General features: G+C 39.1%; 1 protein-coding gene across 4 annotated transcripts in view; it reads right to left on the reverse strand.

Moving 5' to 3' along the window:
- Nucleotides 1-3,114: 3,114 nt before the first annotated feature.
- Nucleotides 3,115-12,646, reverse strand: part of Pde7a (phosphodiesterase 7A) — an 88,773-nt gene continuing 79,241 nt past the window's right edge. For 3 of the 4 annotated variants that reach the window (XM_042665819.1, XM_042665821.1, XM_042665820.1), the window contains exons 11-13: nucleotides 11,773-11,869; nucleotides 11,219-11,299; nucleotides 5,816-7,602 (exon numbers count right to left, since the gene is read on the reverse strand). In XM_042665819.1, the coding sequence (XP_042521753.1) occupies nucleotides 7,397-7,602; nucleotides 11,219-11,299; nucleotides 11,773-11,869 (384 nt within the window). In that variant the 3' untranslated portion in view covers nucleotides 5,816-7,396. Of the gene's footprint in view, nucleotides 5,001-5,815; nucleotides 7,603-11,218; nucleotides 11,300-11,772; nucleotides 11,870-12,646 lie in introns of those variants that run through there. The other variant, XR_006145142.1, reaches the window with a different exon arrangement.

Raw genomic sequence — 12,646 nt, forward strand, 5'->3', positions numbered from 1 at the left:
ACAGGTGGATTTACGGTTGTGGGCCAGCATGCCCAGCTTGTTTTTGAGATGCGGGGGAGCAGGTCTTATTTTTTTGTTTTGGCATTTTTGAACAATGTTCTTCCCAATCTCTGTTTACAGAATAGCTGGAATTATAGGTTTGCACTACTAAGACCAGTGAAGTTTCTTTAAAGTGACTTCTTGCATTTCTCAAATGGAAATACATTCCTTAAAATGAGTTATGTCACCTTCTCATTAACTTGTTTTTTTAAAGGGATCTTGGATGCTTGACACAGGAAGGCAGTCCCAGGAGATAGCTAAGTCTCCTCAGGATTGTCAAACTTGAAATGTAGTCTGGGATTAGTGAGATCTGTTCTGTCATCCTCTGCTGTATCCTCCTGTTTGTAGTCCTCCTACCCAACTATCTGTGAAATAGGGGATCATAGAAGTTTTTACATTTTATAGTTGAAGCTCCAAAAGTTATGTAACATGTTGTAATCTTTTGTCTACTAGAATTCTAAGTAGTCCAGAGACACTCATTTTATAGATAGAAAATGTCAGATAGCACTGGACTTGAGCATGTGTGGTCCTGACAAGTCATACTTTTAAAAATGAGTATAATTATTGGCTCAAAATTTTGAGAGTTAAATGAAAAAAAAATGGTGCTGGTTACCCTATGGATAGTAACATAGTTATCATTACCATTGCCTTATTTCATGTGAAGTCTCTTGTTTCCAGGAGTGTTATTTTTCCTAAAACACTTGGCCCTTCGCATATGCCATCCTATACATCCACTTGCACAGGGTGAGGGTGGGTCAGTCTGGTCATCTCAGTCATGGGCACTTTGGCACAAGATATTTATCTTTTTGCTGTGCTAAATGTTCCGATGAGTCTGTATCTCAATGCAGAAAAGCTGGAGGTAGTAATTACCAGAAACATTGTTATGTTCTGATAACATCCTCAAAATTAGTTCTCCATGAGTAGAATCTGGCAGGTTAGTGTTCACACTTTTAGACCAGGCTTTGCGGCCCACCTCTATGATCCTAGTATTTGGGAGGCATAGGCAGCAAAATCATGTCTTCAAGGTCAATCTAGAGAAAAGATTGGTCTGAAAAGAAAGTAAACTTTTAGGACTTTGCCCAGCTAAAACAGCTCTGGAATTTTAGGACAGATTGTCACAGTGTTTCTCAGCACTTTCCTCCATTACTAGAGCCCCATTCTCTGTCCTCTTAAAAAGAGTCACCATTTCTCTGAGCTACCCTTTGAACCTATTTTTTAGAATTCTTTAGTAGACTTCCCTTGAAACCCTCATAAGCAGGGAAGCCCCTCGTAATGCTCCCCCTATAGAGAACAACTCCGATAATAAAAGTAGCACAATCAAGTAAGGACTCAGAAAGCTTGCCTACCTCCCTCAGACTGTTGTCCTTTGTTCATAAAGGCTTAGAAACCTGAATATTACTACATCTGGCACTTTGAAAATTTTCTCTTTTGGCAAATTTTCCAGCCCTTTGCATGGGTCAGTGGGCTTCTTCTGTAAGGTTCAAGTAGAATTACAAGTGTAATTTAGATATTCTCAGGAAGGTGAAGAGTAATGATGATCCCTGTAGTGCCTGCTGTTTGTACCAGTGACTCACATAGGGTAGTCCTTGCTTGCTTTACAGCTAGAGTAGCCTTAATTTGAGCAAAAAGGCCAGACTCTTCATAAGATATTTACCTAAGTATAACAAGCCTGTCAATGGCACGTGGTTTCTTTAGCCAGGCGTGTTTTTTCCTGAAAGACTGAGAGATCAGCTCCTGGGAATTGTGCTATGGAAACCAGCATCCTCTTCAGGATGGAAAGAGATGGGATCTAGAGTATATCGGGAAGTCTTTGTAGCAGTAACTGTACACCCGTACGTACAGGCAGAGCAGCACCCTACTGTCAATCTAGTCAGTTAGCTCTCGTCCTTGTCCTTCCCCACTGTATTGTAGGCTGTGAGGTGCCCAGGGACACAGCCTTAGTGAGCTGTTCCAGTCACATCTCTCCCTCCCCTGCAATGGGAAATGCCAAAAGTTTGAGACAGTAGCAGGAACTCAGATTGTGAGGAAATCAATTAGGAAAATTTAGAGCACTTGTTAAATGTCAGTACACAATTTAAGAGGATAGATAGACTACAGGACTGAAACTCACTCTGGCAAGCTGTAGAGACATGCGTTCTTAAAAACATATTACATTGTACTTTTTTTTTTTTTTAAATCAGTCCTGGGGCCTGAATTCTGGGCATTGTCCCTCAGCCCTCCAGCTCAAGGCTAGCGCTCTACCATTTGAGCTACAGCACCACTTCCAGCTTTTTCTGCTTATGTGGTGCTGAGGAATTGAACCCAAGGCCTCATGCATGCAAAGCACTCTACCACTGAGCCACCTTCCCAGCCCTACATTACACTTTTTCAAAGCAAAAACTTCATGGTAGAGATGGAAGAAGTTCCCTCATTAGATTCTAGATTCTGCCTGGAAGCTCAGTCTAGCCTAGAGGAAAGACTTGTCTGTAAAGAACATGAACTCTCCTGGTATAGCCCCAGTTACCTGAAGTAATATGATTTCTGACCTTGTAATAGAAAACTTCATCCTTCCCTATTTTTGATGACTCTTAAGATAGAAATTCAGAGTTTACTATGAATGTCCACTTAGGAAACTGTATGTTGCTGGAGATGAAAATCAAGGCTTCAGGCCGATAAGCAAGAGGTTAACTGCTGAACTATCTCCAGCTCTACTTCTAGAAGTTTAAGCAGTTTGTGAATGTATGTTTGTGTAACATCCTCCCCCATTCATTCTTATGTTGAAACTAACCCATAATGGGATTTGTTTGGGGGGGGGCACTTTTTGGGAGGTAATTAGGACAGATTTCATGATGGGATTAATACGCCTTTAATAAGAAGAGGAAGAGAGCTAGCCCTTTTTCCTTCCAGCCATCTGAAGATTCAACCAGAAGCTGGCAAGTCTGCAGCTGGGAGGAAGGCCTTCACCAGACCAACAATTCTAGAACACAGATCTTGGACTTCCAGCCTCCAGAGCTGTGAACAATAAATATGTTTAAAGCCATCAGTAAATTATACTTTGTTATAGCAACTTGAGCAAACTAAGACAAGCACACTTTATGTTATTTCCTGTAAAAAGTTTATATAAATTTCAGCTAAGATAAAGGAACTTGTGATATCATTACAGTTTCCTGATTTTGTTTTTTACAGGATGTCTCAACAATAAAGTAGTACTTCAAACTTACATTAAAAAACTCAAATGCATAGTTTAAAGATAAGTACAAATGGAATTTCTTAACAAAGGGATCAATGAAAAGCCACAGTAGAATCAGTCGCCATGTTTTAGTTTTAAATAACAGCCAACCAGAAATTTAATACTAAAAATGGAGGTATTTCCCTTTCCCTTCCACTCTCAAGACACGTTGCAGGACAGCTTTACAAAGTGTAGACAGAAAATCTTAAATGGTGCCATTTTTCATTCTCCTGAATAGTACCCCAACAATACTAATTTTGTATAATTCTGAAAATTATCATATTTAAACACTGCACACATTCTGACCCCAAACACTTTAAGAATGGATACATTTTAATGTCCATTGCTACACACAACAGGAACTGAGATAATCTTTATTATATAATACAGACTTATTTCAGTAATAGTTTTAATAGCTGAAGAAGTGAGTACATTCCATAGATTGCTCAATGTTTATTGATGGCCCAGTCAGTCTTATACTGAGCACAGGAATGGGAAAATAGACTATTTGTCATCAGCTCATCCCCACCCCAAGGAATGGTCATCCCACCTGTAGACCATGGACTTTTGGAACCCTTAAATGATACAGGCTACCTGCAGGTCCTTACCAAGGAATGGCTGCAGGGTATGTGTTGGACCTATTTTGTCATTCCAATGTATGTTAATGCTGTGGTGACAAGTATGTAAAGTTCTTTAAAAGTAATATGAATTCATATTACTGGTCACTGTGTATTTTCTCAATTGGCAGGTAACTGATTGGGAGGTAAGTTAAACTACACATTAAGATATTTGTGTATGCTAGAAGGCTTTGTTGTGATTTTTTTTTTTCCGCGAAAACAGCTTCATAAAAGTCAAGGAAGCATTGTGGGAAAAGAGACTCTTCAGAATCTTAAAAGGAATTATTAGCACCTTTAATTTGTACTGTAGGTACAAGGATAGGTCTCAGGTTTACAAATGACATAAAGTGTGTTTTTTTTTTTACTTCTTTTTAAATATAGAGTATCATTTCAAACTGTTAGTAAGTTCATATGTTGATCAGCAATCAATTTTTATTAAGCTAGAACATGTTAAACCTTTCTCTCCAAGGACCTTTGCTCCTGAAGCAAATTTTCCCAATACCTAAGCATTGGGTCTAAAGCCTCAGAGGACTTGATTCATGCTTAACTATTTTTTTAAGTTTCCAATTTATTTTGAAAATTCATGTAAAATTTGCATTGTTTTATAGTACTTTAAAAATGTGATTTAAATATTTAACCATTTCTTCATTTTCTAGAAAAATGTAGGTTACATTTAAGCAAGGGCTTTTGGTAGGTGATTGTCACATATACATAACAAAACACAATAATTCAATGGGTTTATTGTAGGTGTAATCAGGAAAATGGGAGTAGTATTGAGGTATACCTCTGAGAACATGTAAATAGGGGTACATAGCAAGTAGATTTAGTACTCCTAGGAGTACTAAACTTTAAGACACACATAACTGATGGGAGTAGAATGGAGCCTAGGTGAGCTTGACCGATTAACAAGGCTGAGGATAATAGAATTGCCAACCAGCTAATATGAATAAGCAACTGCTGGCAGAGAATCTAGCATCATCCAGGGTTAAGAGGGCACTCTGGTCCACAGACATGAACATCAACAGGTATATCAGCACAGGGAGATGTATGCATGAGGAAACTTGATTCCCTTGCTCAGAATCCATGCTCACCAAGTAAGTCAGATGTTCATAATTTGGCTTCTCAAGAAGATTTGCCTGAAGGGAGAGAATGATTGATAGTTATACTTCTTATTGCAAATTAAAATACTGATACTGTTTTTGTTGTTTTTTTTTAAGATACCAGTTATTATGAGTTTGTCATGTGCTGAGAAATGGTCTGTGAGCTAGGTAAGCTTCCTTGTCACAAACTGGATATATATTTATGCCCTTCGTATCATCAGAAGCCAGTTGGCCTTCTGCTATAACAACTCTGCTAAAACCACACTACATAGTATCTGTACTTTCAGTATGGTAGTTACTAGCCACATGTGGTATTAGCCACTTAGAATGTGTTAATTGAAACAGATGTGGTGTAGGTAGGTAACATGCTGGATTTCTAAAAGTACCCTCTCACACAAAAAAGTAGAACATGTTGAAATAAAATAGGTATACTGAAATTATTAAAATTCCATCTATGTGACTACTAGGAAATTCTTCATTCATAAGAATTAAGTGGCCGCTTATTTAATACCTTTCTTTAAACATGCCAATGATACAAATACAGCATCTTAGTATTGTGAAGTGATGTCAGATGCAATTCCCAACTGTGGGAACAAAAGGCTATGGAGTCAAGGGTGGCTCAGAGCTGACTTGATAAAGGGACTAGTCGGGACTCTGAGCAAACCTTTGATGCCTTGGTGTGCACACTTGAAAGTTGCAGATAACTCATAACCCTAGAGGCCAGTGCCTGCACAGAGCTCTGACTGAAGAACTTCCATCACTGAATGCAAGAGCCATGCCGCTGCTTGTGACTACCTAGTCATTGACTGCCAAAGGATTGAACTATAAGGTAAATATCAAAGATAAAAATGTCAAAAGATAAGTTTTTATTCATCAAAAGTTAACAGCAACAGGCACATATTAAAATGAGTATGGCAAAGCCTTTTACAAATGGCTTTACACTCAAGCTTTCTCCCAAGAAAATGGCTGTTGCAACAAACTGTAAACATAATAAACAGTCTTTTACAGTAACAAGGGAAATACAAATGAACTAAAAGAAAGCACCGGTTTCTCTTATAACTAGATTACAGTTGTGCTTACTATACATAAAACAATTTAAAACAAATTACAAAAGTGGAATGTTTTTAGTTTAAAATTAGTCCTTAGATTTTGTCCTAGAAAACATCTGTTCACATCAAAAGGCCCATCGAAGGGTAACGTTTCATCAAAGGGAGGGACAAGAAAACAATGCACTTTTTCAAATCAAAACGAGAAGTTTGGTCACTTAGCTTTGTGCATAGTTTAAGGCAACTGGAGCAGTCTGTTACAGTTTACCTACCTTCCCCCTCCCCCAAGTGTGGCTGCTTATTACGTCACATTCTAAACAATAAATAAAAGTGTAGGTTTCCAATCTTTTCCCACATGGATAAACATGCAATCATACATGCACAAACATGCGCACAACACACATCCACGCATTCACACACAACATACCTCTCACGCACTGCAGCGAAAGGGACTTTAGTACCCTTGATCTGAAGGACACACTTCCCCATCCCACTTTATTTCAGATTGGCAAATACCCTGAGCTGATTATGGTGTTAAACATTCCACCTTTTCCTTGCATGAGCAGGTCAAGTGTACAGTAGTGAAAACAACATGCAATGTCTTCACTGCAGAATCATAATACAGCTAGGACATTGTGTTCTTCCCTCCCACCCCAAATGAAAAACTTAATGTTAATAAAAAATTGCATTGCCAAACAGCACTGGAGTGGAAGCTTGACGATATTCTGACAAATGCTCAGTTTCCAGTGCACAAAATAAGATACAGCAAACAGGAGGCTTTGATGGCATCCAAAGAAGAAAGAAAAAAACAAAAAGGCAAGCCAGGGGGAAGAGCTGCAGTCCAGTTTGATCTCAATTTTTTTTTAGTGGTTCCTTCACAATCATGCTCCAAGGCAATTTAGAGCCAGTATTTTCAGAGTTGATTTGTAAACATTGCCAGAGGCAGCAGAGACTGGGCACTTCACATTTCCGTTTTCTCAGAGAGAACTTAGTGGAAGGTACAGACACATTGTTGCTTCAGACTGGCTGAATTCCAAGAGACTGCTGCAGAAAGATTCAGTTCAAGTTTCATGGTTTGAAGAACAAATGCTATGAAAACCACGCGGCACACCTCCAGAAGCTTCCTTGTTTACTCTTCTGGTTTTTCTGCTGGGCTTTGCATATTCAAGGTTTCACACAAAAGCCGATTGCATATTGCTGTATGTTCAGGTCTTAGAATTTAAAAAGTAAGTTCAAATGATCCAACAGAGTAATTGTGGAAATAAATAATGCTGGCATCATTCACTTGGAAACCTTGGCAGTCAAGAGTAAGTCCTTTCACCTCAAGACCCCATTTCACATTTCTAAAAATCTCCAAGAGGCAGTTTGTCCCACTGTTTTGGGGGGCTATGATAAGCGATTTTCCTGAGGTAACAACTGTGAGTTCAACTCAAAGGCAGCGTCTGTGTCCTCACTGCTGGACTGTTCTCTCTGTAGTCCTTTCCAACTGGCTTTATTCAGCCCCACGTGTCCAAGCATTGTCTGGGACAGCCTTGTGTCTGAAAATCTGGCCCACTCTGTAAATAAAGGCTCCACTAGGTAGGTCATAAAACCTTGAGAACATAAGAGGAAAACAAGAATTAATATATGCTCTGAAATCTGGATCTTATTTCTAAAATACTACACGGTATTAACCATTATGTCCTGTTCCAATATTGTCTAAACCAGATTTTTCAAATGATTTGAATATGTGTTTTACATTATCTTTTCCAAACAATCTATTTCTTAAGTAATTCAATGGTACTTTAAAGGTAAACTGAAAATAAAATATTTTCTAATTTTTCTTATGCAAATATACAGTGGCTACATCACTCCTGAGGGATACCAGGACAGAACATAATTGAAGGGGAGTTCCCAGAGAATGAGACAGCTAGAGGCCCAGATAGGGTCTCTGCCATCATCTGGGTGAGGAGGCCAACATGGGTGGAGTTGGTATGGTTCACTGCTTTGTTCCTTTATGAATGGAAATCTCACAGTTGTCAGGACTATACATTTTACTTAATTCAAAAAAACCACTTGTGAGAATGTGTGTGTGCTCGTCCTGAGGCTTGAACTCAGGGCCTGGGCAATGTCACTGAGCTTTTTTGCTCAAGGCTAGCAGTCTTCCACTTGAGCCACAGCTCCACTTTTGCCTTTTTTGGTGCTTACATGGTGGTAAGAAGCTCATGGACTTTCCTACCCAGGCTGGCTTCAAACTAATATTCAAATCTCAGCCTCCTGCATAGCCGGGATTACAGGCATAAGGCACCGGCAACCCAACTTAATTCAGTTTATAATGATAAAACTAAAACTCTAAAAGTTACAGATTAAAAAAATTGAACATCGAAAGTATACTTTGTCAACTCATGTAAGTGATCTCCATTCATAGAAAAGGAAAATGAGTCATTTCAGGATTGTCTCCATATCTGATTACACAGCACCCTACTACACATATCTGAATCATGTTTTACAACAGGGACTAAAGAAGTCTCCTAGAAAACAGTTTCATCAGTCAAATCATAATATATGCCAGGAAAAATACAGAATCTTCCTAAAATTCTGATGTTAGGAAAAGTGTACACTAAAATGATTTTCAGTTTTTAAATCTTCACATTCAAGACTTTTCTTGTAGCAAAAAGTCGTGTGGACTAGACAACAATAGACCCCATTTAGTCAACATAAGTTAAGAATCTCACTGGAATTGAAGCTTTTAAGTCAAAGCCCCCCCAACTCGGGATGGTCTGATTTGAAATTTTATAAGTACATAATTATGGTGTCTGAATAATAATGATGGCACCTGCAATAAGGCTTTCGTTTTGTTTTTGTTCATTGATTCATTCCCTTCATGCACATTAACACATATAACTGAGAAGTTGCTTTGTGCACAGCCCTATTCTGGGGTGACTCTCAAGTACCTGGTGTCTGGTGAGGAGAAAGGGTTATGAAACTGAAGAATGTCAGAAGCCTGGTCAAAAAGCCCAGTAGCTTCTGGCAGCTATTGTCCCACGGCTATGTCATGGTAAGCCAGCAGCCCCAAACCCTGTTTCTAGTGTGCCACACTGAGCCATGAACAGTTGTATAACATAAAGAATCTTACCATGGATGTTACACAATTCATCAAGATTGATCGCATGGGTCCAACAGGTTTAAGATTTTGGGGGATGCTACCTCTAAGTCAAACAAATTAGTTGTTCAACCAAGTTAGCTGTCAGTCACCTCTATCTCTATGGTAATCTACACTTTTATTCAGGTTTTAAGTAACTAATGGAAATGTACAGGCAAGAACCTGGTCACAAGTATAGCATGTTCCTGGAGGCAGTGCTATACTTCTTAGGACCTCAAACACAACTGTTCAAGCACTTGTCACCCCCCCCTCCCCAAGCTCCCCTAGCCCTACATACCCAGGTTCCATAGGATGCCTTGCCAAATGCCTGGTCAAACCCAGCACTTGTTCAACAAAACTTGTATTCCTATTAAGGAATGAGAGTATATCAACTAAATATAGCTTGTATTTCTGGCTCTGAAAAATCACAGCTTAGTGTAGAGAAGAGGCTGGAATCTCTGGTCAGAAAGAATCATCAGAAACTCAACACCAGAACCTGTTACCATTTGGGCAAAGTATCTGGAGAAGGGAACATGAAGTAATACTGTCTCCTTACCATTATTATGAGGAATCAGTACAAATCAACTGTCATCATCACATCTATTTCTGTCACCGTGAACACTTGTTCTATAACTGTCCAATACTGACAAGCCATCTACTTTGAGACAATTTAATAATGTTTCTTCATAAAACTTGCCATTGAAAAAAAAAGTCATACTTGCAGCCAGACACGATTCAGAGGATGGCTATTTAAAGTCAGCCTGGCAGAAAAGTCCTAGAGACTCTACCTCCGATATAACTAGCAAAGTCAGGCTGGAAATATGGCTCAAGTAGCATAGCACCCGCAGAGCTGACTATAAGGCCCCAAGTTCCAATCTGAGGAGGCAGAGATCTCACTCCCAAGTTCTCTTACAAAACTAGGGAATAATTTACTCAGGCAAAGAGACATAAGCTAAAGTGGGCGGGGAGCATGGCTCAAGTGTTAAAAGTCCCAAGTGAAAACTCTAGGAACACACACACACACACACACACACACACACACACACACACACACACACACACAGACATTAGAGCATATATAATGACCCATTTGTCAATTTTCAAAATTTTTGCCCATAATTCATATGTTCTTTATCATTCTACTTGAGAATAAAAACATCTATTTCTTAACTTTTATTTTCCTCCCCCATTCCCTTCTCCCCCTGAGAAAAATATACCTCTGCTAACCTCAGCCTGGGCAGGCTGGGCTGTCCTGGTGCTCACATCCCCACCTCCTCCCCTTGCCTATACCTCTGTACTCAAACCAGTCATTACCCACTCTCTTCCACTTGAGGGTGCTTTGCAGTCACAATGTAAGAATTTTTCTATTTCCAATGCTACAGCATGGTCCTTCAGAGAACTATGCCACAGGATTATGCTATTTCTTACATTTCTGAAGCTGGCATACACATTTCACTATCTTTAACCTAATGCTCAAAGGCTACTACAGCTACTACACAGCTACTAAAATTACAACCCTTCAACTTCTTAAGCTACTTCCCCCATACAGCCAAATCCCAATACACTCATCGCCATCAGTCTTCCCTATACTATTCTACAGCTGCCATGGGTCAGTCACAGAACCCGTTATGCTTTGTAGGTATTAGTTTCCTCAGTAAACAGCTCTGTGTCTCCTGCTACAGTGCAGTTAAGCTCCAGCAACTTATACCAAAGGCATGGCTATGAGCGACACCTATGACACACTTATGAGAAGGCACCTATGGGCACTGGAGAGGGAGGGCAGCTTCTGGGAGAGTGACATTTGAGCTGGGTCTTCAAGAAGTCTAGAAGGCAGAAAGGACTAATAAAGCTTAGTAGTTGTAACAAGAGGAAACAAGGTGAACATTTCGTAAATAATCTTAGAAATGAGCCTATTTTTTATTTTGTGTGTTTTGAGACAGCTCCCCAAATGCTGGGATTACAAGCATGTGCCACTATGCCTAGCTAAATGAGCATAATTTCACCACCTCCTATTTTGATGTTTCCCTTGATAAAACTGGAATGAGTGGTACTTTTCTAACCAGAGATATTTAAATATGAATAGTTACCAATCTGAATGTTGGCAATAGATTCAGTCTGACGATCACAAAGTGGACTCACACCCAAATGATACTTCTTTTCTATATCGCCTATAAATTAAGAAAAGAGTTGTTGATATATATCATCTGTTGGTTAAATATATATAATTATCATGCCTGCAAATTCCTTAGAAGGACATATATAATCCTCATGACAAGACAGTTTTTCAATTGACTATTTTAAATGAAGATGCTTAGATCTTGGCTTTTTATCTGTTCATATGGCAATATCCTCCACACAGGAGAAGGCGTGGAGCAAGTTCAGGAAAATCTTTCTGGGCAGTAATGTTTCCAGACTACTCTATGTATACTCATGAATGTGTATTTCTTTGATCACTCCAAAACAGTACTACTAATTGTCAAAAGAGATGCCCAATCAGTATATGTGCATCTACTGTGGATTGTTGCTAAAAATACCAAATATCTACTGTGAGGCTCTTATACATAGCTGAATCCTCACTTGATCTATGTGGTGCTAAAACATGAAGTGAACAGGTGAACTAGCTCTCGATATCATAACTTGCCTTGGTGGAAGAATTCCTCTGTTACTTTTTCACTCCACTGCTTGCTTAATTCCCAGGTCCGACATGGGTTACAGATATCAGCACATTTCAAAGCCATCTAGCAAGCAAAATGTAAAATTGTGTTAAAAAAAAAAAGTCCAGTTTCATTCAGTTAAACCCAAGTTTAAACATAATAATGGGAAAAAGAATACCTTAAAAAAAAAAAAAAAGCTGGGGGAGTAGCTCTGGGGTAGAACATGTGAAGATGAATGGGATCCTGAGCTCAATCCCCACAAATGATACAGAAAAGACTGCAACAGTGTGTATTAATCACAAGAGGCTGTTAGATCTATCCTTTTTTGTTGGCTCTCCTGGGGCTTGAATTTAGGACCTCCACTTGAACCATAATCTAGTACTCTGTGTTTTAGGTTATTTTTCAGATCTATGCCCCTCACTCCCCCCCCCCCCCCCCCCCCACTCACCTGGTATCACAATATATCCCATCATGTCAGCTGGTTAACTGAGATGGAGAAAGGGAGAATCTTGGTACCTTTTTGCCCTGGCTGGCCTCAAACCACAATCCTCCCAATCTAACTGCTTCCTGAGTAACTGGCATTACAGTCATATCACCCGGCCCTACAAATTATTTCTGCAGAAATGCCAATAAGGATATTGTAAAACTACTAACATTACCCCTGTTTGATAATCCCAAATAACCAACACAATAACTGGATTAACCACAAAATATAAATAAAATAGAAATAACCCCCTTTTTTCTGCTTTTCATTAGAATAAAATGCCACTCATTGATAAGTATCCTAATCCTAAAGAAGTTTTTTTTTGTTTTGTTTTTTTAGAAATTTCAAGTATGACAGTGTGGCAAGACTCAAGTACC

This window comes from Dipodomys spectabilis, unplaced genomic scaffold (assembly GCF_019054845.1).
Source record: "Dipodomys spectabilis isolate Male_0828 unplaced genomic scaffold, ASM1905484v1 ptg000015l, whole genome shotgun sequence".
NCBI lineage: Eukaryota > Metazoa > Chordata > Mammalia > Rodentia > Heteromyidae > Dipodomys > Dipodomys spectabilis.